Genomic DNA, 24,119 nt, shown 5'->3' with positions numbered 1-24,119 from the left:
CAACACGCAAGTCAACCCTCGTATACTTGCTTTAGTTATTGGTTTGATATATCCCAAGATGATACGATTGAAAACTTTCATGTCTCACCTCTTCCTCGTGGTATGTGTCAAAACCAAGAATATCTTCGATTTCTTCTAAAGACGCCATATATGCTTCCTGGTGGAGGAATTCGACCACCCTTAATTTCCAATAGAGCGTCCTGCAAGTGTTCTACATAGTTCTTAAGTCTCTTTGCCACCACAGTGAGGTTACACATTATTGGTTGAAACAGAAAGATTGTGACCTGCATTGCTTGGATATATAGGTACTCCAATCAATGAAATTGGATACGCCACTAGCTTATATCCAATATCTTCTAGCTCAAGCGGGTTTAGGATAGGAACTTTCCCTCCATTTTCTAGCATATTAGCCTACACAAAGACCGCACAAATGTATCTCGTGGGTATATATCAAGATAGAGAAGAGTAGTTTCCGGCTCAAAGTGAAGTTACCAATTAATTAGGAACTAGTGGATAGACATTGCAGATTATGATCTCATCTCTTCTCTGGTGAAAGAGAGCATCATTCATTGGTGTACAAGGCATAATGGTGCGCGAGACATCCAAAACATTTGGAATAATAACAAGAGATGACAAAACAAGTAGTTTCTTGTGATTGAAGAAACATGAACATGGTGGTGTTAGTTATTACGTTATAGTGTACATCTGATTAGTTGTTAATTATCAAATAATGGTTTATTAACACTTTAATAATTAACAACTATTCTTGGTTTTGACACATACCAGGAGGAAGAGAAGCGGTACGTGTCATCATATAGAGGTGAGACATGAAAGTTTTCAATCGTATCATCTTTGGGATATATCAAACCCAATAACTAAATCTGTTTTATCCTTTCAAGAAGCGAGCAGCAGTAGCGTCTATGGTAATCAACGGGTGGCTCAAGATGATCCAGAACAGAGAGATGACCCGATTGTTGAAGTCATAACACCTGAGGTTTACAATGAACCAAGAAACCCCTTTCACGGATCTGGTCACGATCATTGAGGATCAAAATCATCGGACGCGATGGGTTTGAGAAACTTGATGTCCGAATTCCGGTAAGTCACTCGATGTCAAAATTCCGGTAACTCAAGTCTTCTTATTCTGTTTCAGTTTTCTTAGGCATATTTATTCACAGACTCTGAAATTTTGCAGCTTTAGGAGGCAAAAATCAGCATGGCCAGAAGCTTCTGGAGTTCCGAGATTGCTTCCTCCCGTCATTCCCTCAGCCATCGCCGCCAACTAATGTAGTAGGTAAGTCTTCGCAGTACTAAGAAGAAGAGCTGAAAGATGGATTTGAGTCTGTAGGGAGGCGGGCAATTTGGTGGATTATGTAGTATCTTTTGGCTTTTAGCTAGGGAAGTTGATTAACCCGGTTCCGGTTGTAGAACCGAGACATGATATGTTGCTACTTTTGTATGTGAAAATTAATCGGGCAATGTGGTGGGTTATGTCAACTGATAAGTGGTTATGTAGTCCGGTTATATATTGTAACGGAGAGATAATGTGTTGCTGCTTTTGTATGTGTCTGGTTTGTTCATGAAAACTTATGGTGATCCCCTGAACTAAAGACATATGTGTTGCTGCTTTTGTTTGTGAAAATCAGTTATGTTCTATAGTTAAGCTTTTGGTGAGCCCCCAAACTATTATGAATTCAAGTTAACTTGGTTAAGAGTTTTAATAAGCCAAATATCTGAATGACAACTGAACTAAAAGTCTAAAACCCACTATACACACTACTGGTTGCATTGTAAAATCATTTGTTTCTAATCACAAATTAATCGTTGAATCTAGTAAAAAGATGGATACAAAATGAGAGACCTCTGAAAGTATATAGTATTATTTTCTGTAAATCCGGTGTACAATAACGTATTCGTACATTCCATTGGGATATGAAAGTTAAATTTAGGCGGGAATTGGATTTAAAAATTTGCACAAACATTAATGGGCTTTTTTCTCTCGGCCCAATTGTACTTTAATTCTGTACCTTTATTTTTACTATAATAAATTTCGAAATGCTATATCTGTGAGTTCCCCTGTCATATGAAAGTCTTGTCACATCACCGGAGAAATCCTTAAGAGGAGAGTGAAATTACTTCCATTTCTGAAAAAAAATCCAAGCTTGATTACGATACCCAGTTGGTGAATCTCCCTTCTTTTACAGGTACTTAGAACTTTACTAGTCTTCTTAGTTTGAGTATCACTGTTTAGGGTTTATGTTTTCTAAATGGGTTTATCTGCTTCTGTCTCTAAAAAGCTTTAGCCTTTGTTTTTAGATATGGAGTTTTCTAGGGTTTTGTATGTTATGAGTTTAGGCTCAAAAAGTTTACATTTTTCTTTGAATCCACTTCAGGACTGTTGTGCTTATGGCGATGGAAACCTTGAGAGAACAGGTTATGTTGTTGTGTTACACGAATGGTTGTATTAAGTATGGTCCTGATGGCGTATACTATGAAGGATCTACTCCTAAAAAGATCAAAGTTAAGCGCGAGACTAAGTTTAACACATTGTTGAATGGGCTTTATCCAATTTTTGGATTAGCTAAGCAGAGATCAAAGATTGAGATCTTTGGTAGGTACCCTGCTGTTTTTTCACCGGATCTGTTTACGTATATACATTTGCCCGTGGTGAACGACTCTAGTTTGGAGACTATGCTTGAGGTTCCAAGCAATCATCCTTCTATTAAAAATGTGGAGTTGTATTTGGAAGTGAAATCGATATCTGATGGAGTTATTGATCCTGCTGCTTGTTCATCGCCATTGGAAAATCTTGGTAGTTCCTTGAAAAGACAGAGGACCCAACAACCCCAAGAAGCTATTGGTTATGTGTCACATCCATCTGTTAAGTTAGAGAGGGGTAATGGTTTAGAGGTTCAGGGAGTGGATAACAGTAACGGGTGGATTGAAAACGGGGCAGATGCTGCATTGGGAAACGGTAGCACTCATGGAGATGTAGATAGAGAAATGACGAATAAAAACTCGGGTTCGGATAGGGTGGAGCAAGTTGTTAATTTGACAGCGAATAACGACAATGCAGACTTAAATAAAGGTGTCGAGTCAAGTGCTTCAAAACAGTGGTCTCTGTCCAGTTTGTGGGTTGATGATCATGAATTGCGTGTAGGGTTGTGTTTTAAAGACAGGGATGAGCTGAAGAAGGCGGTGGACTGGTGCTCCATAAGAGGGCGGCAAAAGTGTGTAGTAAGAGAGACCGAGAAGGACAAGTATACGTTTGAGTGCATCAGATGGAAATGCAAGTGGTCGCTTCTGGCAGCTAGAATGGAAGAGCACGGACTTGTTGAGATAACCAAGTGTCATAGTCCACATACTTGTTGTCCTATAGGGCCAGATAATTTTGACGTGGAATTTGCAGCAGAGGAGATTGAATGTCTTATCAGGGTACAGCCCACACTAACAATTGAAGAGTTGAGAAATTGGTGGTTTCAAAAATTTGGCGACATGCTTGCAACTTCAGAGATGCAAGCAGCAAAACTAAAAGTGATAAAAAAAGTCTTTGGAGATTGGGATCAGAGTTTCAGAGTATTACCCAAATTAATGGCTGCGTTTCACTCATCTAATGGGCTACTTGTAGACTGGCAATACGATCTTTTTCCAAATCCTGAATTTGCTTCCTTTCGTGGTGTGTTTTTGGCGTTTCCACAGTCCATTGAAGGTTTTCGACACTGTAGACCTCTGATCATAGTTGACACCAAAGACTTGAACGGTAAGTACCCTATGAAATTGATGATTGCCTCAGGAGTCGAAGCTGATGATTGCTATTTCCCGCTTGCATTTGCGATTACTACAGAAGTGTCTTCAGACAGTTGGCGTTGGTTTCTCAATGAAATCAGAGAGAAGGTGACACAAAGGAAAGATATTTGCCTCATCTCCAGTCCCCACCCGGACATACTTGCTGTTATTAACGAACCTGGGTCCCGTTGGCAAGAACCCTGGGCTTATCACAGGTTCTGCCTGCATTCTCTGTGCTCCCAATTCCACGATGTTTTTCAAGATGACTACCTGAAGAAACTTGTGGATGAGGCTGGATCCACAAATCAGAAGGAAGAATTTGATTCCTATATGAAGGACATTGAAAAGAAGAACTCAGTAGCTCGGAAATGGTTAGACCAATTCCCTCGAAATCAGTGGGCTCTGGCTCATGACAATGGTCGGAGATACAGATTCATGGCGATTGATAAAGAAGATGTGTTTGCAATTTGGGAAAGCTTTCAGTCCCTTGGTTTGCCAGTAACAGCAACCGCACTGCTTCTGTTTGATGAGATGAGATTGTTTTTCAACGCAGGTCTTTGTGATAGCAGTGGTAGGGTTAAACGCGGAGATATGTACACCAAACCCGTCATGGACAAGCTCGAAGACTTAATGACAGAGTCCATTACCCACGTTATAATGCCCTTGGAGAAAGGTGCTTTTCAGGTCACAGAACCTTTACAGAATGATGAATGGATCGTCCGGCTGAATGAATGCACCTGCACATGTGGGAAGTTTCAATCAAAGAAGTTTCCATGTCTGCACGCTCTAGCAGTCTGCGAGAAGCTGAAAATTAACCCCTTGCAGTATGTTGACGACTGTTACACTCTTGACCGATTACACAAAACTTATGCTACCAGTTTTTCTTCTGTTCCGGAAGTATCAGCTTGGCCAGAAGCTTCTGGAGTTCCGACATTGTTCCCACCAGTCATTCTGCCGCCACCTAACGTATCAGGTAAGTCCCAATGCAAAATTACTCCTCGCACTAGTAAGATGAAAAACTGAACCAGTTAGATGGATTTGGTACGAAACCGAGTTAATCCTAAAGAGGTTTTTGCATGGATTGTGCTAACTGATGGTGATTATGTAGTATCTTCTGACTCTCGGCTAGTATGATTAAACTGGTTCGGGTTATATATCGTAAGTGTCGTGACAAAGACTTATGTGTTGTTGTTTTGATTGTGAAAAATAAATCTTTTGGTTTTTAATTTCAATATCAACGTAGATGTACTTAGGCATAGATACATTTAATATGAAAGATAGCTTTAGTCAAGACTTGGATTCAGAACAATCTGAATACTTATTAACTGAAGATTTCTTAGATTCATAAAGATGAAGCTAGGTTTTGTCATCATCAATTTTGATATATCTTTCTTTATCTTCTTATGTTTCTGATACCATGGGTTTATTTAATTTAGTAAATGGCAAAACCAAGGATCCTCCTAGTGATGACGAGTTGAGAAATGCAGTTGCCGATATCTTGAAAGTGGTAGACTTTAAAACGGTGAGGCTTCAAACCACAAAAATTTATGTGTCTTAGAAGATGAATTAATATCTAAGTCTAACAATAGCTTTGTTATTTCCTGACAGACGGCGTTCGCTGACATCCTCAAGCGACTTGGTATGAGTTTAGATCAGATCGTTTTATTTCTTCATTGATGATGTCATCTCTGTAACTTGCGTTGTTTTAAACTGTTTTTACAGCTGAGAAGTTCGAAACCGATCTCACCCCAAGAAAGGTATCTATAAAGGCGATGATCCAAAATGAGCTCAGTTCGTAAGAAGACCAGACTGAGGAGTAAGTAAGTAAGAAGATACATAAGCTCCTTAGGATTCACTCATGCCCACTTTAAGAAGAGCTGAGAGTTAGAGAATTAGACTTAGGAATCAAACTGGTTCAGGTTTTATTGCGTTGCTACTTTTGCATGTGTCTGGTTTTTTTGAATCAAGATTAAAACCAAGCTAAGAATGAATTTAGTTCAAGTCATTAATTAAACGTACTTCCCGCGCTTGACGGTCGAATTCGAAACGAACGGCCAAGATTGGTTAGTCTTATTTGTCTGGTGACTTTCTTCAGGAACATCCGACCGTTGATTATGTTTCATCTTCTTCTCATAACCAGTGGCTAAATGCTAAATCGAACCGGAATAGTGTTTTTAACCGATTGGATTTTCTGGAAAAAATAGATTCTGATGTTCGAATCATTTGGTTTAACATTCGGTTTAAAATTTGGTTTAAAATTTGTTGACGACGACACGAGTGTTTTACTTCTTAGTTCTTACTAGGCTTTATGTTCAAACACACACAATTATAGTTGGGCCTAAAAAGGCCCAACTGTTTATTATTTATGTCTTTTTTTATTTATACGTTTTCTAGTTATTTTGAAAAAATGTGGTACTTTTAGTTCGAGACTGGTCGTCTTCCTCGTCAGTCGTGACTACATCGCCGGAGAAATCCTAAAATGCTGCTGAGATTTTACTTCCATTTCTGAAAATTCAAGCTTCCTTGCGACATTCAAGTCGAAAGTCTCCGTTTTTTTCCTTCAGGTATTTTTAAAAGTAAATAATTGGTCATCTAACTTAAGATGTTTTCGTTTTTTTAAAGGCTTTTGTGTTCTTCGCTTGATGTTGTTTATAAATCTCATTGCTGTTGTTTTTGAGAGAAATTGTTCTTTTAGGGTTCCTTATATTTCGAGAAATCAGGGACAAGGGTTTGCATTTTAGGGTTTGTTCTGTTCTTTATTGCTGGATTCAGCTGCTTCTGTTGCGGATACAGCTCCTTGTTCTTATTTAGAGAGAAATTAATTTTTTTTTTCTTCTTCTTTTAGGGTTCCTTACTCTTAGAGAATCAGAGACAAGGGTTTGCATTTTAGGGTTTTAACCCCAAAGTTTACGTTTTTACGTTGAATTCCTTGCAGGTTTGTTGTTTTCATGGCTGGATTAGAGGTTACGGTGTATTGTTACTGGAATGGTTGCATCAAGGATAGCCCTAATGGCATATACTATGAAGGGTCCACTCTTAGATTGATCATTGTTAAGCGCAAGACTGAGTTTAATGGATTGTTGGATCAGCTGTATCAAGTTACTGGATTAGATAGAAGTAGATCGACGTTTCAAATAATTGGTAGATATCCTTCATCTGTTCAAGGGTCCATGGTCAAGTATAAACCTCTTCCTGTGGTGGATGACACTAGTTTAGAGACTATGCTTGAGGTTCCAAGCATACATCCTTCTATACTCCATGTTGACCTGTTTCTGGAAGTGAATTCGAAATCTGATCGAGTTATTGATCCTGCTGCTTGTTCGTCGCCTTTGGCCAATCCCAGTAGTTCCTGGAAAAGACAGAAGATTGATATACCTGTTAAGTCAGAGAGGGAGAGGGAGACGGATCGAAACTCAGGATCAGATAGAGTGGTGCATGCGGTTGATTTGACAGGGGATAGCAGCATTTCCAATAAGGATTCCAATTCCACTGTTTCAAAACCGTGTATGTCTAGTTTGTGGCTTGACGATCATGACTTGCGAGTAGGATTGTGCTTCAAAGATGGTGGTGAGCTGAAGAAGGCAGTGGACTGGTGTTCCCTAAAAGGGAAGCAAAAGTGTGTAGTACGAGAGACTGCGAAGGATGAGTATATCTTTGAGTGCATCAGATGGAAATGCAAGTGGTCACTTGGAGCCGCTAGAATGAAAAAGCACGGACTTGTCGAGATAATCAAGTATACTGGTCCACATACTTGTCATCCCATTGTTCCAGAAGATTTCAAATCAGAGTTTGAAACAGATGAGATTGAACGTGCGGTCAGGGATAAGCCCACACAAACAATTGCAGAGTTGAAGAAGTGGTGGAAAATAAAAATTGGCTATGAGCTTGAAACTTCTGATGTGCGGGTTGCGAAAGAGAAAGCTATCAAAAGAGTTTTTGGAGATTGGGATCAAAGTTTTGAAGATTTGCCCAAGTTAATGTCTGCCTTTTGTTCATCTAATGGACTCCTCGTGGACTGGAAGTATGATCTTTTTCCTAATCCTACGTTTGCATCCTTCTGTGGTGTGTTTTGGGCATTTCCACAGTCTATAGAAGGGTTTCAGCACTGTAGACCTCTGATCGTAGTGGACGCCAAAAACTTGAACTGTGAGTACCAGTTGAAATTGATGATTGCCTCTGGGGTTGATGCAGCCAACAGATATTTTCCGCTTGCCTTTGCGGTTACTAAAGAAGTTTCTACTGATATTTGGCGTTGGTTTCTCACTGGAATCAGAGAGAAGGTTACACAAAGGAAAGGCCTTTGCCTCATTTCCAGTCCCCACCCCGACATAATTGCTGTTATCAACGAATCTGGGTCTCAGTGGCAAGAACCTTGGGCTTATCACAGGTTCAGTCTGAATCATTTTTACTCCCAATTCTCTCGTGTTTTCCCTAGCTTCTACCTGGGGATGTACATTAGGCGGGCTGGATCTACGAGTCAGAAGGATGAATTTGATTCGTACATAAATGTCATCAAAGAGAAGAACCCAGAAGCTCGGAAATGGTTAGACCAATTCCCTCAAAATCAGTGGGCTCTGGCTCATGACGATGGTCGGAGATATGGAATCATGGAGATAAATACAAAAGCTTTGTTTGCAGTTTGTAAAGCATTTGAGCTGGCTGGTCATGTAGTGACAGGTTCCGTGCTGCTTCTCTTTGATGAGCTGAGATCCTCTTTTGACAAGTATTTTAGTTTTAGCCGTAGTTCTCTTAACTGTGGCGATGTGTACACGGAACCTGTCATGGAAAAGCTTGAAAAATTCAGGACATATTTCGTTACTTACATTGTAATGCCGGTAGAAAATAATGCATTTCAGGTCACAACACCGTCACAAAAGGATGAATGGATTGTTCAGCTGAGCGACTGCAGCTGCACATGCGGGGAGTTTCAGCGTTACAAATTCCCATGTCTACACGCTCTAGCCGTCTGCAAGAAGTTGAAATTCAACCCTTTGCAGTATGTGGACGACTGTTACACTCTTGAACGGTTAAAAAGAACTTACGCCGCCACCTTTTCTCTTGTTCCGGAAATGTCAGCTTGGCCAGAAGCTTCCGGAGTTCCGAGATTGCTTCCTCCTGTCATTCCACCGTCACCACCACCATCACCTCCAACTTGCGTATCAGGTACGAAACGCAGAACTACTCCTCCCGCTACTAAGAAGAAGAGCTGAAAGATGGATTTTGAGTTTTCACCGAGCCGGGCATTTTGGACTAACTGATTATGTAGTATCATCTTCTGACTTTTGGGAAGTAGCTAGGATTAATCCGGTTCCAGTTGTATAACGGAGACATAATAATGTGTTGTTGTTTTTGTATGATTAATCCGGTTTGTTCATGAGCACCTTTGGTTATCCCCTGAAAAGATATGAATCGGAAACAGAATCACACCGTCGTCATCTTCTTCTTTACAATCTCTTAACCATCATACAGTATCTTTCTTTTATTAGTATTGCTCTTGAACCCACGCCTATCTGGTAAAACAAATAATGTGTGTATTTTAGCTCATTAATTTACATGTCTATTTTCTCTATCTGTGAAATTATCGGAATTGAAATCGAATAGAAAATATTGAGCTGAAACGAAATCAAGTTTCAATTCCAGTTTCCTACTATTATTGTATTTGTAGATTCTTAACCAAGGAAAAATGTTGATATTGAATCAATGGGACACGAAAGTTAGATTTAGGCGGGAATTTTGTTTTTAAGCAGACAAAAAAGTCAATGGAACGAAAAATTTGGTAGTTAAAAAAAGCTACAAACATAATTAACGGGCTTTCATCCGTCGGCCCAATTGTACTTTATTTCTGTTTTTTCTTTTGTATTAAATTTTCGAAAAGCTATATTTCTCATTTCCCTGTAGTAGTTGTCTTTGTCGGTGACCAGTAACATCACCGGAGAAATCCTTAGCTAAGGGTGAAATTACTTCCATTTCTGAAAGATCCGTGCTTTTCTCTGCGATACCCAATTCGAAAATCTCCCGCTTTTTTCCAGGTGCGTAGGTAGAACTTTACAAGTCTTACTTTTGAGTATCACTGTTTAGGGTTTATGTTTTTGAATATCTGCTTCTATAGTTAAAAAAGCTTTTTCCTTTTAGAGCTGGACAGTACCGTTGATATTGAGTTTTGTAGGGTTTTTCATTTTAGATAAACAGAAATCTGAGTTCAAAATCTTTGGTAGGTACCCTGTAGTTACTTCACCGGATCTCGTTACGTATGTACATTTTCCCGTGGTGAACGACTCTAGTTTGGAGACTATGCTTGAGGTTCCAAGGAATCATCCTTCTGTAAACAATGTGGAATTCTATTTGGAAGCTAAACCAACTTCTGATGATGTTATTGTTCCTGTTGCTTGTTCATCGCCATTGGAAAGTCCTGGTAGTTCCTCGAAAAGACAGAAGACGCAACCAGAAATAGTGGATAATAATTCAGGCTCATCTGGCATCTTGGTTAAAGTTGTCAATTCTGATGTTTTAAAACTGTGTCTTCTTCCTAGACTGTGGATTGATGACGATCATGACATGCATTTAGGATTGTGTTTTAAAGATAGAAATGAGCTGAAGATGGCAGTGGAAAAGGCGGAGAAATTGTATAGTAAGAGAGACCGAGAAGGACATGTACATGTTTGAGTGCGTAAGATGGAAATGCAAGTGGTCACTACGGGCAGCTAGAATCGAAGAACATGGACCTGTTGAGATAACCAAATATACTGCCCCACATACTTGTAGTCCTGAGTATCCAAAAGATTTTGAGTCAGAGTTTGCAGCAGATGAGATTGAACGCGTTGTCAGGAAACAGCCCACACTCTCAATTGCAGAGTTGAAGAAATGGTGGAAAGAAAAAACTGGCTATGAGCTTCAAACTTCTAAGATGCGGGATGGGAAACTGGAAGTAATCAAAAGAGTGTTTGGAGATGAGGATCAAAGTTTCAGAGTCATGCCCAATTTAATGTCTGCATTTCATTCATCTAATGGGCTTCTCGTGGACTGGCAATATGATCTTTTTCCTAATCCTGAATTTGCATCCTTCCGTGGCGTGTTTTGGGCATTTTCACAGTCTATCGAAGGGTTTCAACACTGTAGACCTTTGATCATCGTGGACACTAGAGTTTTGAACGGTAAGTACCAATTGAATTGATGATTGCCTCAGGAGTAGATGCAGCCAACAACTTTTTTCCCCTTGCCTTTGCGGTTACTAAAGAAGTGTCCACCGATAGTTGGCGTTGGTTTTTCACTGAAATCAGAGAGAAGGTTACGCAAAGGAAAGACCTTTGCCTCATCTCCAGTCCCCACCCGGACATAGTCGCTGTTGTTAATGAACCAGGGTCTCTGTGGCAAGAACCCTGGGCTTATCACAGGTTCTGTCTGAATCATCTGCGCTCTCAATTCCTCGGCGTTTTTCGAGACTTCAACCTAGAGAGTCTTGTGGAGCAGGCTGGATCCACGAGTCAGAAGGAAGAATTTGATTCCTACATGAATGACATCAAAGAGAAGAACCCAAAAGCTTGGAAATGGTTAGACCGAATGCCAAGACATGAGTGGGCCTTGGCTCATGACAGTGGTCTGAGATACGGAATCATGGAGATAGATACATAAGCTCTTTTTGCAGTTTGTAGGGGATTTCCGTATTGTACAGTTGCAATGACAGGGGGTGTGATGCTTATGTTTGATGAGTTGAGATCCTCTTTCGATAAGTCCCTTAGTTCTATCCATTGCTCTCTTAACCGCGGCGATGTGTACACAGAACCTGTCATGGACAAACTTGAAGAGTTCATGACAGATTCCATTACTTACGTTATAACGCCGTTAGAGAGAGATTCATTTCAGGTCTCAGAGTCCTCAGAAAAGGAGGAATGGATTGTCCAGTTAAATGACTCAACCTGCACGTGTGGGGAGTTCCAAAGTTTCGAGTTCCCATGTCTGCACGCTCTAGCAGTCTGTGAGAAACTCAAAATAAACCCTTTGCAGTATGTAGACGACTGTTACACAGTTGAACGGTATTGCAAAACTTACGCTGCTACATTTTCTCCTGTTCCGGAAGTTTCAGCTTGGCCGGAAGATTGCGGAGTTCCAACACTGTTTCCTCCTAGTCCGCGTAATTAACTCAGCACTCAGCAGATAAGTCCTAACACATAGCTGGTAAGAAGAAGAGCTGGAAGTTAGATGGATTTGCGTCAAACCTAACCGAGCATTTTGGTGGATTAGGTTAGTGATTATGTAGTATTATCTTTTGACTTTTGGGAAGTAGGACTAATCCGGTTCCGGTGGTATAATGTAAACATAATGTGTTGTTTGCTTTTGTATTTTTGAAAATTAATCCCCTGGCCGATACGGAAACCAAGCTAAACCGGATAGAGAGTTTAATCTCACCTCGTCTTCTTCTTTACATTCATTCATCCTGTTAAATTTAGGCGGGAATAATCGGATTTAAATATTTTGCTTAGTTTAAGAACGGACTCAAAACATTAACAGGCTTTATTCTTTCGGCCCAACTATTTTGAAAAGCTATATTTATGAAACGGTATACAGTACTGTTGTCTTCATCGGTGACCAGTAACAACATCACCGGACAAATCGTTAGCGAAGTTGAAATTACTTCCATTTCTGAAAGATTCAAGCTTTTCTCTGCGATACCCAGTTAGAAAATCCCCGTTTTTTTCCCAGGTGTTGTAGAATTTTACAAGCCTTAGTTTTGAGTATCACTGTTTAGGGTTTATGTTATTGAATGGATTTATCTGCTTTTGTCGCTGAAAAGCTTTCTCCTTTTATAGCTGGAAAGTCTCGTTGATTTTAAGCTTTATCGGGTTTTGCATTTTAGGAATCTAGGCCTAAAAAGTTTACATTTTTCTTTGAATTTTTCACTGCAGCTTTGTTGTGCTCATGGTGATTGAAACACTCAGAGAAAAGGTTATGGTTTTTTGTTACTTGAATGGTTCTATTAAGTATGGTGCTGATGGCGTGTACTATGAAGGATCCATTCTTAAAAAGATCACGGTTATGCGAAAGACTTCGTTAAGCACTTTATTGGATAGGCTTTATCAAATTTTTGGATTAGATAAGCAGAGATCAAAGCTCAAAATCTTCGGTAGGTACCCTGTAGCTGTAGTTGGTTCACCGGATCTGTTTACGTATGCGCATCTTCCCGTGGTTAACGACACTAGTTTGGAGACTATGCTTGAGGTACCAAGCCACCATCCTTCTATAAACAATGTGGATCTCTATATGGAAGCTAAACCAACTTCTGATGACGTTATTGATCCTGCTGTTTGTTTGTCGCCGTTGGAAAATCCCAGTAGTTCCTTGAAAAGACAGAGGACACAACATGAAAGGATGGATACAATTTCAGGCTCAGATGGCTGCTTGGTTAAAGTTGTCAATTCTGGTGTTTTAAAACCGTGTCTTCTGCCTAGACTGTGGATTGATGACGATCATGACATGCATGTAGGACTGTGTTTTAAAGATAGAGATGAGCTGAAGAAGGCAGTGGACTGGTGGTCCATTAAAAGGCGGCGTAAGTGTATAGTAAGAGAGACTGAGAAGGACATGTATATGTTTGAGTGCGTAAGATGGAAATGCAAGTGGTCATTATGTGCAGCTAGAATGGAAAAACACGGGCTTGTTGAGATAACCAGAAATACTGCCCCACATACTTGTAGTCCTAAAGATTTTGAAGCGAAATTTTTAGAAGATGAGATTGAACGTGTGGTAAGGGTACATCCCACACTCTCAATTGCAGAGTTGAAGAACTGGTGGAAAAGAAAAAATGGCTATAAGCTTGAAACTGCAGAGATGAAGGAAGCAAAAAAGAAAGCTATCAAAAGAGTCTTTGGAGATGAGGATCAGAGTTTCAGAGTCATGCCGAAATTAATGTCTGCCTTTCACTCTTCTAATGGGCTGCTTGTGGACTGGCTATATGATTGTTTTCCTAACCCTGAATTTGCATCTTTCCGTGCCGTGTTTTGGGCGTTTTCACAGTCCATTAAAGGGTTTCAACACTGTCGACCTCTGATCATAGTGGATTCCAAAGACTTGAACGGTAAGTATCCTATGAAATTTATGATTGCCTCAGGGGTAGATGCAGCCAACGATTTTTTTCCTCTTGCATTTGCGGTTACTAAAGAACTGTCCACTGATATTTGGCGTTGGTTTCTCACTGGAATCAGAGAGAAGGTTACACAAAGGAAAGGCCTTTGCCTTATCTCCAGTTCCCACCCTGATATACTTACTGTTATTAACGAATCCGGGTCTCAGTGGCAAGAACCCTGGGCTTATCACAGGTTATGTCTGGATCATGTGAGCACCGAATTCTCTCACATTTTTTCAGGTGACAACCTGGGGAGTCCTGTGTGGTCTGCTGGATCCACGAGTCAGAAGGATGCTTTTGATTCCTACATGAAGGAGATCGAAAAGAGGAACCCAGAAGCTCGGAGATTGTTAGCCCAAACCCCTCCACATCAGTGGGCTCTTGCTCACGACAGTGGTCTGAGATTCGGAGTCATGGAGTTAGAACCAGAAGATATGTTTCCAGTTTGTACAGATCTTCAGTATTATACCACCGCGGATGTGATGCTTATGTTTGATGATTTGAGATCCTCATTCGGTAAGTCTCTTAGTTCTAGCCGTTGCTCTCTTAACCGAGGCGAATTGTACACAAAACCTGTCATGGACAGGTTTGAAGAGTTCATGACAGATTCCATTACTTACGTTATAACGCCGTTAGAGAGAGATTCATTTAAGGTCTCAGAGTCCTCAAAAAAGGAGGAATGGATTGTCCAGTTAAACGACTCAACCTGCACGTGTGGGAAGTTTCAAAGTTACAAGTTCCCATGTCTACACGCTCTAGCAGTTTGTGAGAAGCTCAAAATCAACCCTTTGCAGTATGTAGACGACTGTTACTCTGTTGAACGGTGGTGCAAAACTTACGCTGCTACATTTTCACCTGTTCCAGAAGTTTCAGCTTGGCCAGAAGCTTCAGGAGTTCCAACCTTGTTTCCTCCTAGTCCGCCTAATTAACTCATCAGGTAAGTCCTAACACATAACTAGTAAGAAGAAGAGCTGAAAGTTAGATGGATTTGTGTCAAACCAAACCGAGCATTTTGGTTGATTATGCTAGTAACTATGTAGTATCTTTTGACTTTAGGTAAGTAGGATAAGTCCGGTTCCGGTTATATAACGGAGACATGTTATGTTATGTGTATGTGACAATTAATCCAGCTTGTTCATAAGCACTTTTGGTGATCCCCTAAAAACCAATATGAAAATAGTATGTCTATGTGTGTTTTTAGCTTGGTTACATGTATATTTTCTTAAACAAAGTTTCTTATCTGCAAGGAGGCTTAATGTGGACAAATTCATCCTGTAAATACTAGTTCTACAAATTGTACATACCATTTTTTTTTTTAAAAGCATCATCGATTGATATTTCTTTTGTTCTTAAGAGAAGATAAACATATTAATGAAATTGAAAGTTAATTTTTGGCGGGAATGAAATTGAATATTTTGCTAGTTTAGAAACGGGCTCAAAACGTTAACGGGCTTCTCTCGGCCCAATTGTACTTTATTTTTGTATTTCGAAAAGGTACGACATTTATGGCAAATGAAAAAGTAGGTGGTGTCTTCGTCATCGGTGACAAATTGGCTTCATCACCGGAGAAATCCTCAGCGAGAGGCGAAATTACTTGCAGTTCTGAAAATCCAAGCTTCTCTGCAACAGCTGATTTGAAATTCTCCGGTTTTGAGGTACGTAGATCTTTACAAGTCTAAGTATTGAGTACCACTGTTTAGAGTTTATGTATATTGAATGGGTTTATCTGCTTCTTAGCTAAAAAGCTTTAGCCTTTCTTTTTAGATATGGAATTTTCTAGGGTTTTGTATGTTATGAGTTTAGCCCCAAAAAGTTCACATGTTTCTTTGAATTCACTGCAGGAACTGTTGTGCTCATGGCGATGGAAACCTTGAGAGAAAAGGTTATGGTGGTGTGTTACTGGAAAGGTTCTATCAAGTATGGTCCTGATGGTGTATACTATGAAGGATCCACTCCTAAAAAGATCAGAGTTAGGAAAAAGACTGCGTTAAGCACATTGTTGAATGGGCTTTATCCAATTTTTGGATTGGATAAGCAGAAATCAGAGTTCAAAATATTTGGTAGGTACCCTGTAGTTGTTTCACCGGATCTCTTTATGTATCTACTTCTTCCTGTGGTGAACGACACTAGTTTGGATACTATGCTTGAGGTTCCAAGCATACATCCTTCTATAAAGAATGTGGAGTTGTATTTGGAAGTGAAATCGACTTCTGATGATGTTACTGATCATGCTGCTTGTTCATCAGTATTGGAAAATCCTGCTAGTTCCTCGAAAAGACAGAGGATCCAACATCCCCAAGAAGCTACTGGTTATGTGTCACATCCATCTGTTAAAGTAGAGAGGGATAATGGTTTAGAGATTCAGGGAGTGGGTAATAGTAACGGGTGGATTGAAGACGAGGAACATTCTGACTTTGGAAATGGTAGCACTCACGGAGGTGGAGATGGAGAAATGACGGATAAAAACTCGGGTTCAGATGATGTGCTTAATTTGACAGCGAATAACGGCAATGCACTTAAGGATTTGAATGTGCCAGGCTTAGAAGCATCAGCGAATCCATGCTTATTAAATAAAGGTGTCGTCGATTCGAGTGCTTCAAAACCGTGGTCTCTGTCCAGTTTGTGGGTTGATGATCATGAATTGCGTGTAGGATTGTGTTTTAAAGATAGAGATGAGCTGAAGAAGGCGGTGGACTGGTGTTTCATTAGAGGGCAGCAAAAGTGTGTAGTAAAAGAGATTGAGAAGGATGAGTATATGTTTAAATGCATCAGATGGAAATGCAATTGGTCACTTCGTGCAGCTAGAATAGAAGAACATGGACTCGTTGAGATAACCAAGTGTAGTGGTCCACATACTTGTTGTTCTATTAAGCCAGAAAATTTCAACGTGGAATTTGCAGCAGAAGAGATTGAATGTTTGATCAGGGTACAACCTACACTAACAATTGTAGAGTTGAAAAATTGGTGGTTTGAAAAATTTGGCGACATGCTTAAAACTTCAGAGCTGCGGGCAGCAAAACAGGAAGTAATCAAAAAGGTATATGGAGACTGGGATCAGAGTTTCAGAGTATTGCCTAAATTAATGGCTGCGTTTCACTCATCTAATGGGCTACTAGTTGACTGGCAATATGAGCTTTTTCCTAATCCTGAATTTGCATCCTTTGGTGGCGTGTTTTGGGCGTTTCCACAGTCCATTGATGGGTTTCGACACTGTAGACCTCTAATCATAGTGGACACCAAAGACTTGAACGGTAAGTACCCTGTGAAATTGATGATTGCCTCAGGACTCGACGCTGATGATTGCTTTTTCCCGCTTGCATTTGCGCTTACCAAAGAAGTGTCCACTGATAGTTGGCGTTGGTTTCTTGCTGGAATCCGAGAGAAGGTAACACAAAGGAAAGACGTTTGCCTCATCTCCAGTCCCCACCCGGACATAGTTGCTGTTATTAACGAACCCAGGTCACTGTGGCAAGAACCCTGGGTTTATCACAGGTTCTGTCTGGATCGTTTTTGCTTAAAATTCCATGATATTTTTCAAGACTACAACCTAGTGAGCCTTGTGAAGCAGGCTGGATCCACAAGTCAGAAGGAAGAATTTGATTTCTACATGAAGGACATTGAAAAGAAGAGCTCAGAAGCTTGGAAATGGTTAGACCAATTCCCTCAAACTCAGTGGGCTCTGGCTCATGACAGTGGTCGGAGATTTGGAGTCATGACGATAGAAACAGAAGATTTGTTTGCAATTTGTGAAAGCTTTCAGTCTCTTGGTCTGTCAGTGACAGCAAACGCACTGCTTCTGTTTGATGAGTTGAGATTAGTTTTTCACACGGGTCGTTGTGATAGCAGTGGTAGGGTTAACTGTGGCGATGTGTACACTAAACTTGTCACGGACAAGCTTGATGAGTTTAGGACAGCTTCCGTTACTTACGTTGTAATGCCTATAGACAAAGGTGTGTTTCAGGTCACAGAGCCGTTACATAAGGATGGATGGATCGTTCGGCTGAGCGAATGCACCTGCACGTGTGGGAAGTTTCAATCGAAGAAGTTTCCATGTCTGCACGTTCTAGCAGTCTGTGAGAAGCTGAAAATCAACCCTTTGCAGTATGTAGATGACTGTTACACTCTTGAACGATTATTCAAAACTTACACAGCCACTTTTTCTCCAGTTCCAAAAGTATCAGCTTGGCCGGAAGCTTCAGGAATTCCAACATTGTTCCCACCAGTCATGTCTCTGCCACCGCCTCCACCTAACTTATCCGGTAAGTGAAAACAAAAAAACTAGTCCTCGCACTATTCAGAAGAAGAAGAGCTGAAAGTTAGATGGATTTGGGTTTTGGGTGGATTGTTGGTTACTGTTTCTATTGTATCTTTTGACGTTTGGGAAGTAGGACAAAAACCGGTTCGTGTTATATATCGTAGTTTTGTAGCATAAACATTGTTGACATTTTTGTATATGAAATAGATTTAAACAGGGTGATTGTATGATTCAGAAAACCTTGAGATTCAATTACTAAAGTTCAAGCAGTTAGCTCCCAGCCTCCGAGTGGTAGGCTGCTTCTAGGAGGACGCATTTTAACCTTTTCTTAACTTATTGTGTAATTCGACTTAGAAAAGGTTAAAAGATGCACTGAAGATCCCACAACTAGAAATAAGGAAAATACTTATAACATGAATGTTGCCAGAAGTTTCAGGGAACATTTTTCCCAAGATTCTGGATTCTTGTTGACCTTCAACAAGGGAACTTGAATCTTCTTTTGGTTCAATAGATGAACAATTTGTCTTTATTTCACACTTTGATTCTAGCCAACTCTGTAACACCATCATGGGTTAATTATTGTTAATTATTACCAATTTGTACACCGCTGGTTCAAAATGTTACAACATTGGTTTGAAACACACTTGCAGCGATAATACACAGGATGCAAAATGAAGAACGAAACTATATGACTCCAACGATAGACATAAACAGTGACAATCATCATGAAAACAGAATTATATGGTACAAAAAAAATTACACTAAGAGGCAAGCGTCTCACCGACGCCGATGAGAGAGTTTACGGTTAGACCTCTTTCCACCAGTTGATTTCGATGTGGAAGAAGCCGAAGCTGTGAGGGACGATTTTCCAAATTCCAAATTGTCCTCAGTAAAGGCCTTTGTTAATATCTCTTGTATTTCCATGTACCTTTGCTTCTTTTGTAGTCGTTTCTCAGGAGTGTCTTCTTCTCCGCAAGCCAGTTGAGTCAAGTCCTCACAGTCCATAATCTGATCGAGCACTGCTGAACAGCGCGGGAAAAAGCGTTTCCCGAGTTCCACTGAAGATAAGAAAATAAGGTCAGACACCAAGTGACAAAACCAAATTTAAAGATCATTTAGTTTTGTTCTTTGTGATAAGGAGTCGATGAAGTGGGTGAGAACCCATACCGGTTTTAGAAAGCGCTCTTAGTCTACTTTGATGCTCTTCTAGGATTTTGAAAGGTGCTATCTTTACGTCCGGTGATGTTCTCTTTGTACCAGTGAGACGGTCAGGCTCTAGGCTAGTCACTATGAACTCACATGTTCCCTTCATTTGGGCGATCTCCATTGCAACTTGTGCTTCCGTTGGAAACAAACGTTGAGCTAGTGCAACTAAACAGTGGACACAAAGTATAGTTATCATTAGTTCACTCAGATTCCTTTAAATTTGATTGAAACATATCAGACCTAAAAGTAGAAAATAAAAATTAGAAGTAAGACTTGAGAAATACCTCTATTCTCAAGATCGAGCAGCCTCATCTTCAATTCATCGGCAGCCACAGTAAAAGAGGGAGGAACATCTCTAGGAATTGGTTCTCGTTTGTCTCCTTGCTCTAGTATTTCTACGCATAGTCGGCCTTTGAGAGAATGCTTGAATCGTGCCGGAACATTATTATATTCGACCGCCATAGTGACTCGTTTTGCGATCAAGAGAGCAGTTCTACCTTCCAACGTTTTCTCTGATGCACTCGCACCTTTTTCCAATAGAGATAGTATCAATTGTGGCTCCTTCCGCATTGCAGCGACATGAAGCACCGTGTATCCCCTCGGATTTCTATGGTTGACATCGGCAAGATCCAGTTTTAAGAGATCTGTTGCGGTCTTCACATCGCAATATGCAACAGCGAAATGAAGAGCACACGCATCATCTAGATTGGTGTGGCCTTCTGTCAGAAAATTCTTCACTAACTCGACATCATCCGAGTCAAGTGCCTTATGTATATTAGAGACATGTTTGTCTAGTATAGGTACCTCCAAACCAAGCTCTTTACGGTTATCAATTATCTCTTTGACAAGCTCTGGCGGCAATGACTTCTCAATACTGACTCTATCTACATTAGACATGACAATAATCTCTTTGCATCTATCCAATAGCTTCTTACAAGCTTTACCACATATATTAGCAAGCTTGAGTATAACCAATGTGTCCTCTATAACAACTTTGTCTACAACATCCAATAAAGGCCTCTGAAATGCAAATACAAGTACTCAAGTAAGAACATATACCTTCATGAATGTGCAACCATAGCTTATGCAAATGGTGTTTTACCTGATACAGAGTAACTAATTCCGGGATCTTGAAGATGAAGGCCAAATAGAGAACCTCCAACATGAAATCCACCGCCGGCCGGCAAGCCACGTGGCAGCAATTCTCGTCTGCGCATTCGGAAACTCCTTTAGGCGGCGGCCTCACTCTGCTGCTGTAAACATAAGCCAAAACAGTCAGAACCGAATCGAAACCGACTTCGTAATCCTTAGCAATCTCCTTCAGCTCGAGCTTCACGGCGGCGTTGGAGTCTTTCTCCTTCTTAGCAGCGGCTAAAGCGTTCTTGAAGAAGGAGCTTCTCGCTGACAAAACGCAGCGGTGGAAAGATACTTCCCGGCCGTCGGAGAGAACAAGCTTAGCGTCGCTGTAGAACTCTTCCGGCTTGTCAAACACGGATTCGAAGCTGTTGGAGAGCAATTGCAGAGCAGATACATCAGGTCCGGTGAGAAGTTGTTCGGCTGCCGCCGGAAAAACAATAGAAGACTCTGTATTATCGGTAGGAGCAGGTGCGGCGGCGAAGAAAGTAGTGCTGCTGATGTCATAAGAATCGGCGAATCCATCAATGGTGTCCATCAACAGGTTCCGATGGATTGAATTTGACCAATTTCGAGATCTCTACCAATCAACGAAGGAACCTTATCAACAGATTTGGCTAAGATCGCAGAGAACCATTGACGAGAGTAAGGTAAGCTAGAGGAGAGAGCCAAGTCAAGTCAACGAGAGTGGTGGTGAGATATGAAGAAGCATCCTCGTCGTCCCACGGTTTTCACCAGAACCGGTAAATTTCCAGGAAAGGAATTATTGTAACAAGAAACTAAACCGGTTTGGCTTATTAATGTTAGTTTTGTACCGGAGACATTTTGTGTTGCTAATTTTTGTACATGTGAAATTCAATCCGGTTCGGTAATAACATGTGTACATTTATTATTTCTTTGACAAAGTAATTGTTTCCAAGGCCGGTTAATGATTCGGTTAAATATTGAACTTCAGTTTGTAATAATTCAAAACCCAATAGAACAATAAAAAATGAAAAATCATTTTTCTATTATCAGTTTATCAGTAGAAGAAATTAAGTAAAATTCAATCATTTGAGATAGGAAACATAATTTAGCAGTAATAATGACAGTATGATTCAGAAAAAAAAATTGAGATTCATTAAATATGAAAACAAAGATTCGTTAAACATTAAAGTTGAGCAAAATAATAAAAGTGAACAAAAACAACAATAATTAATAACAAAAGCGTAAGTCGTTGACTTTTGTCAAATATCATCCTCATAATAGCGTGACTTGTCCTGTTGAGTGCCGTTGGATCTTATATTCTTATCTCCCGTTAAATTCAACTCTCTGGTAATCAGAAAAGATAGGGAAATAAATAATGGTCGAATAATGGGAAGGGGAGAATTTTGGAGCCCTTATTTCTAAATTCTGAGATTTCCCGTTATTCATGTTGTATAAGCAGATTCGATCCACGTCAGCCAGCGTTACGACGTCGTTGCTTAAGAACCCAACGGATTTGAGCCCTTTATTTTCAATCTCTTTCACATTCACCCAAGAAGTTCCAAAAATGCTCTTTAAAACCCATAAATCCTCACAACCCACTCCTTCCTTGGATCTCGAACTAATAATCCCGAGCTTACCTTCGTAGCTTGTCAAATTTAGAGAGTTAGCGCTTGCTAGATTCTCAGGAACCGGAGAATATGACCAAGTTTCGGTTTTGAAACAAAACCGGATCACATTGTTGCGGGTTGTTAACCAATGCAAAAACCCGTAAGAAGCTATCGGTTTAGAGTTCCATGGACTCAATAAGTCATTTTCCAGTAGTTCAAAATTCTTTAGTCGTTTCCATGCAAATGAAACCGAATCGAAAACTTCACAGACGAAAGTGGTGTTGATGTTGTACCTCCTATTCTCCACGTAAGGTAAGTCTGAGAGCCTGATGATCTTATACCGGAAAGGGGTAGATCCAATAACCATTAAACCGAGCGCGACCGTGAAATACCGGGTTTTTGGTTTCGGTAAGATCAGGTACTGTTTTGTTGTTGGTTTGCAGATGATGTACTCCGGTTGTCTTCCTCTAACCGGACGATCATTAACACAAAGCAAGATCCCATGACTTGAGTCACAAGCTTCAATCTTTACTTTTCCCGGCGGTAGAAAATCGAGCGAGACGTCAGTCCCACAAGGCCTGTTTCCGAGAGCTTCGACAAAAGTGGAGTGTAGAGTTAGTCTCTCGGAGTACTGGAGGAAGTAACCGGAAATGGAATTGGTTCTTTGGATATTGAGTTTGAGAAACGAAGAAGTGTAGGTTCTCTGGTTACATTCTTTGTTTAGGTGTCTGAATTTTTCGACCACCGAAACAGGAGAATGAGAAAGAATATTTATGAACATGTCTTGGTTCATCTCAAAAGAGATTAGTGAGAATGTACGTAAGACGTCTAGTCAACTAAAGATGAATATTTGTTTTGTTTGATCTCTGTGGGTACCTACGACAACAAATAGCTTAATATATATGATTTTGTAAGCCTAGTGATCATCCCTTTTGAGATCATGATTTTGGTAATATCAGAATTTCTAAATTTTCGAGATATATTTTCTAAACGTAAAAGTTAAAACATAATGAGAAGATACCCTGCCAATTTGTATTTTTATCTTGAATATTTTAAGAATTTTATTGGAAGCTATATACTATATATCAATAATATATGTAATCCATATTACTGGAAAATGAAAAATCTGTAATTGGATCATCAGTATTCACTTCACTTGTACCGTTTGAATATATCAAATATATAAAATATGTATTTGTCTCAATTCTATATATTAATTTATTTACTTATTAAAAAATTGAACCAATGATATAAACTTAATTAAAAGTTAAAACTATATTTGTTTTTTGGATTGCATGTGAATGAACCAAATCAGAATTAGATTTTTCTTGTGCTATCTCATTAGGTTTAGTACTAGAATTAGTTAATTTACTATATGTATACTGATTTGTTTTTTTTTTTTTTCTTGTTAAAAGATCATTTTATTTTAAGAATTTTGTTTTTCAAAGTTTCATCTGTATATCACTATTCACTGTATTGGAACAATACGGTGGAACAATTGGTAATTTGTGATATGCAAATGAAACTTTGCAAAAAAAAAAGTTCTTCAAATAAAAAGTCAATAGATTATTTTAACAAAAAAGAAAAAAATCAGTATACATATAGTGAATCAACTAATTATAGTATTAAACCTAATATGATAGCACAAGAAAATCTAAATAGGATTTGGTTCATTAACAATCCAAAAAAACAAATATAGTTTAAACTTTTAATATAGTTTGTATCATTGGTTCAAATTTTTAATAAATATATTTATATAGGAAACGAGACAAATACATGTTTTATATTTGATATATAATTCAAACGTACGTACGGTACAAATGAAGTGAATACTGATGATGCAATTACCCCATACCGATTTTTCATTTTCCAATAATATGGAATACATATATTATTCATTAGAGAAAAATTTGTAAAGCATTTTCAATCTACAACCAACCATCCCAAATATGAAACAAATAAGAATCTCTAGAACATTATTCCAGGTTAAAGATTAAACATAGGGAGTATAGTTCAGTGAAAAACGACATATGGTTATTAAATACCT

At 39.5% G+C, this 24,119-nt stretch overlaps 6 protein-coding genes and 1 pseudogene across 7 annotated transcripts; 5 read left to right on the top strand and 2 right to left on the bottom strand.

Moving 5' to 3' along the window:
- The first annotated feature begins 2,065 nt into the window (after window positions 1-2,065).
- On the top strand, window positions 2,066-5,804 carry LOC110230914. Its single transcript, XM_021035160.1, has 5 exons — window positions 2,066-2,204; window positions 2,394-4,759; window positions 5,223-5,308; window positions 5,395-5,425; window positions 5,509-5,804. Exons 2-5 carry the CDS (start codon window positions 2,407-2,409, stop codon window positions 5,583-5,585), a joined length of 2,547 nt encoding a protein of 848 aa, XP_020890819.1. The 5' UTR covers window positions 2,066-2,204; window positions 2,394-2,406; the 3' UTR covers window positions 5,586-5,804.
- A 429-nt stretch (window positions 5,805-6,233) lies between these two features.
- On the top strand, window positions 6,234-10,091 carry LOC110230917. Its single transcript, XM_021035164.1, has 3 exons — window positions 6,234-6,350; window positions 6,722-9,815; window positions 10,002-10,091. Exon 2 carries the CDS (start codon window positions 6,735-6,737, stop codon window positions 8,994-8,996), a length of 2,262 nt encoding a protein of 753 aa, XP_020890823.1. The 5' UTR covers window positions 6,234-6,350; window positions 6,722-6,734; the 3' UTR covers window positions 8,997-9,815; window positions 10,002-10,091.
- Window positions 10,092-10,939: 848 nt separating this feature from the next.
- Window positions 10,940-12,136, top strand: LOC110230919 (annotated as a pseudogene).
- An 85-nt stretch (window positions 12,137-12,221) lies between these two features.
- Window positions 12,222-15,207, top strand: LOC110230918. Of its 2 annotated transcripts, XM_021035166.1 has the most exons (3): window positions 12,222-12,483; window positions 12,687-13,855; window positions 14,144-15,207. In XM_021035166.1, the coding sequence occupies exons 2-3, from the start codon at window positions 12,700-12,702 to the stop codon at window positions 14,830-14,832; spliced, it is 1,845 nt and encodes a 614-aa protein (XP_020890825.1). In that variant the 5' UTR covers window positions 12,222-12,483; window positions 12,687-12,699; the 3' UTR covers window positions 14,833-15,207. The 2 variants fall into 2 exon arrangements, with proteins under 2 accessions (XP_020890825.1, XP_020890824.1); XM_021035165.1 differs by having other exon boundaries at window positions 12,687-15,207.
- A 44-nt stretch (window positions 15,208-15,251) lies between these two features.
- Window positions 15,252-18,397, top strand: LOC110230915. Its single transcript, XM_021035161.1, has 2 exons — window positions 15,252-15,558; window positions 15,745-18,397. The coding sequence occupies exon 2, from the start codon at window positions 15,759-15,761 to the stop codon at window positions 18,168-18,170; it is 2,412 nt and encodes an 803-aa protein (XP_020890820.1). The 5' UTR covers window positions 15,252-15,558; window positions 15,745-15,758; the 3' UTR covers window positions 18,171-18,397.
- Window positions 18,398-18,715: 318 nt separating this feature from the next.
- Window positions 18,716-21,228, bottom strand: LOC9322420 (regulatory protein NPR1). The gene is made up of 4 exons (XM_021035167.1): window positions 20,467-21,228; window positions 19,649-20,384; window positions 19,326-19,529; window positions 18,716-19,216 (listed from the first exon to the last, which is right to left on the bottom strand). Exons 1-4 carry the CDS (start codon window positions 21,034-21,036, stop codon window positions 18,936-18,938), a joined length of 1,791 nt encoding a protein of 596 aa, XP_020890826.1. The 5' UTR covers window positions 21,037-21,228; the 3' UTR covers window positions 18,716-18,935.
- A 557-nt stretch (window positions 21,229-21,785) lies between these two features.
- Window positions 21,786-22,865, bottom strand: LOC9322419. The gene has a single exon (XM_002886307.2). It carries the CDS (start codon window positions 22,863-22,865, stop codon window positions 21,786-21,788), a length of 1,080 nt encoding a protein of 359 aa, XP_002886353.1.
- Window positions 22,866-24,119: the final 1,254 nt, after the last annotated feature.

Source organism: Arabidopsis lyrata, assembly GCF_000004255.2.
Source record: "Arabidopsis lyrata subsp. lyrata unplaced genomic scaffold ARALYscaffold_2, whole genome shotgun sequence".
In the NCBI taxonomy this organism is placed as follows: domain Eukaryota; kingdom Viridiplantae; phylum Streptophyta; class Magnoliopsida; order Brassicales; family Brassicaceae; genus Arabidopsis; species Arabidopsis lyrata.
The sequence above is the reverse complement of the archived record's forward strand: the minus strand, read 5'-3'. Positions and strand labels throughout refer to the sequence as shown.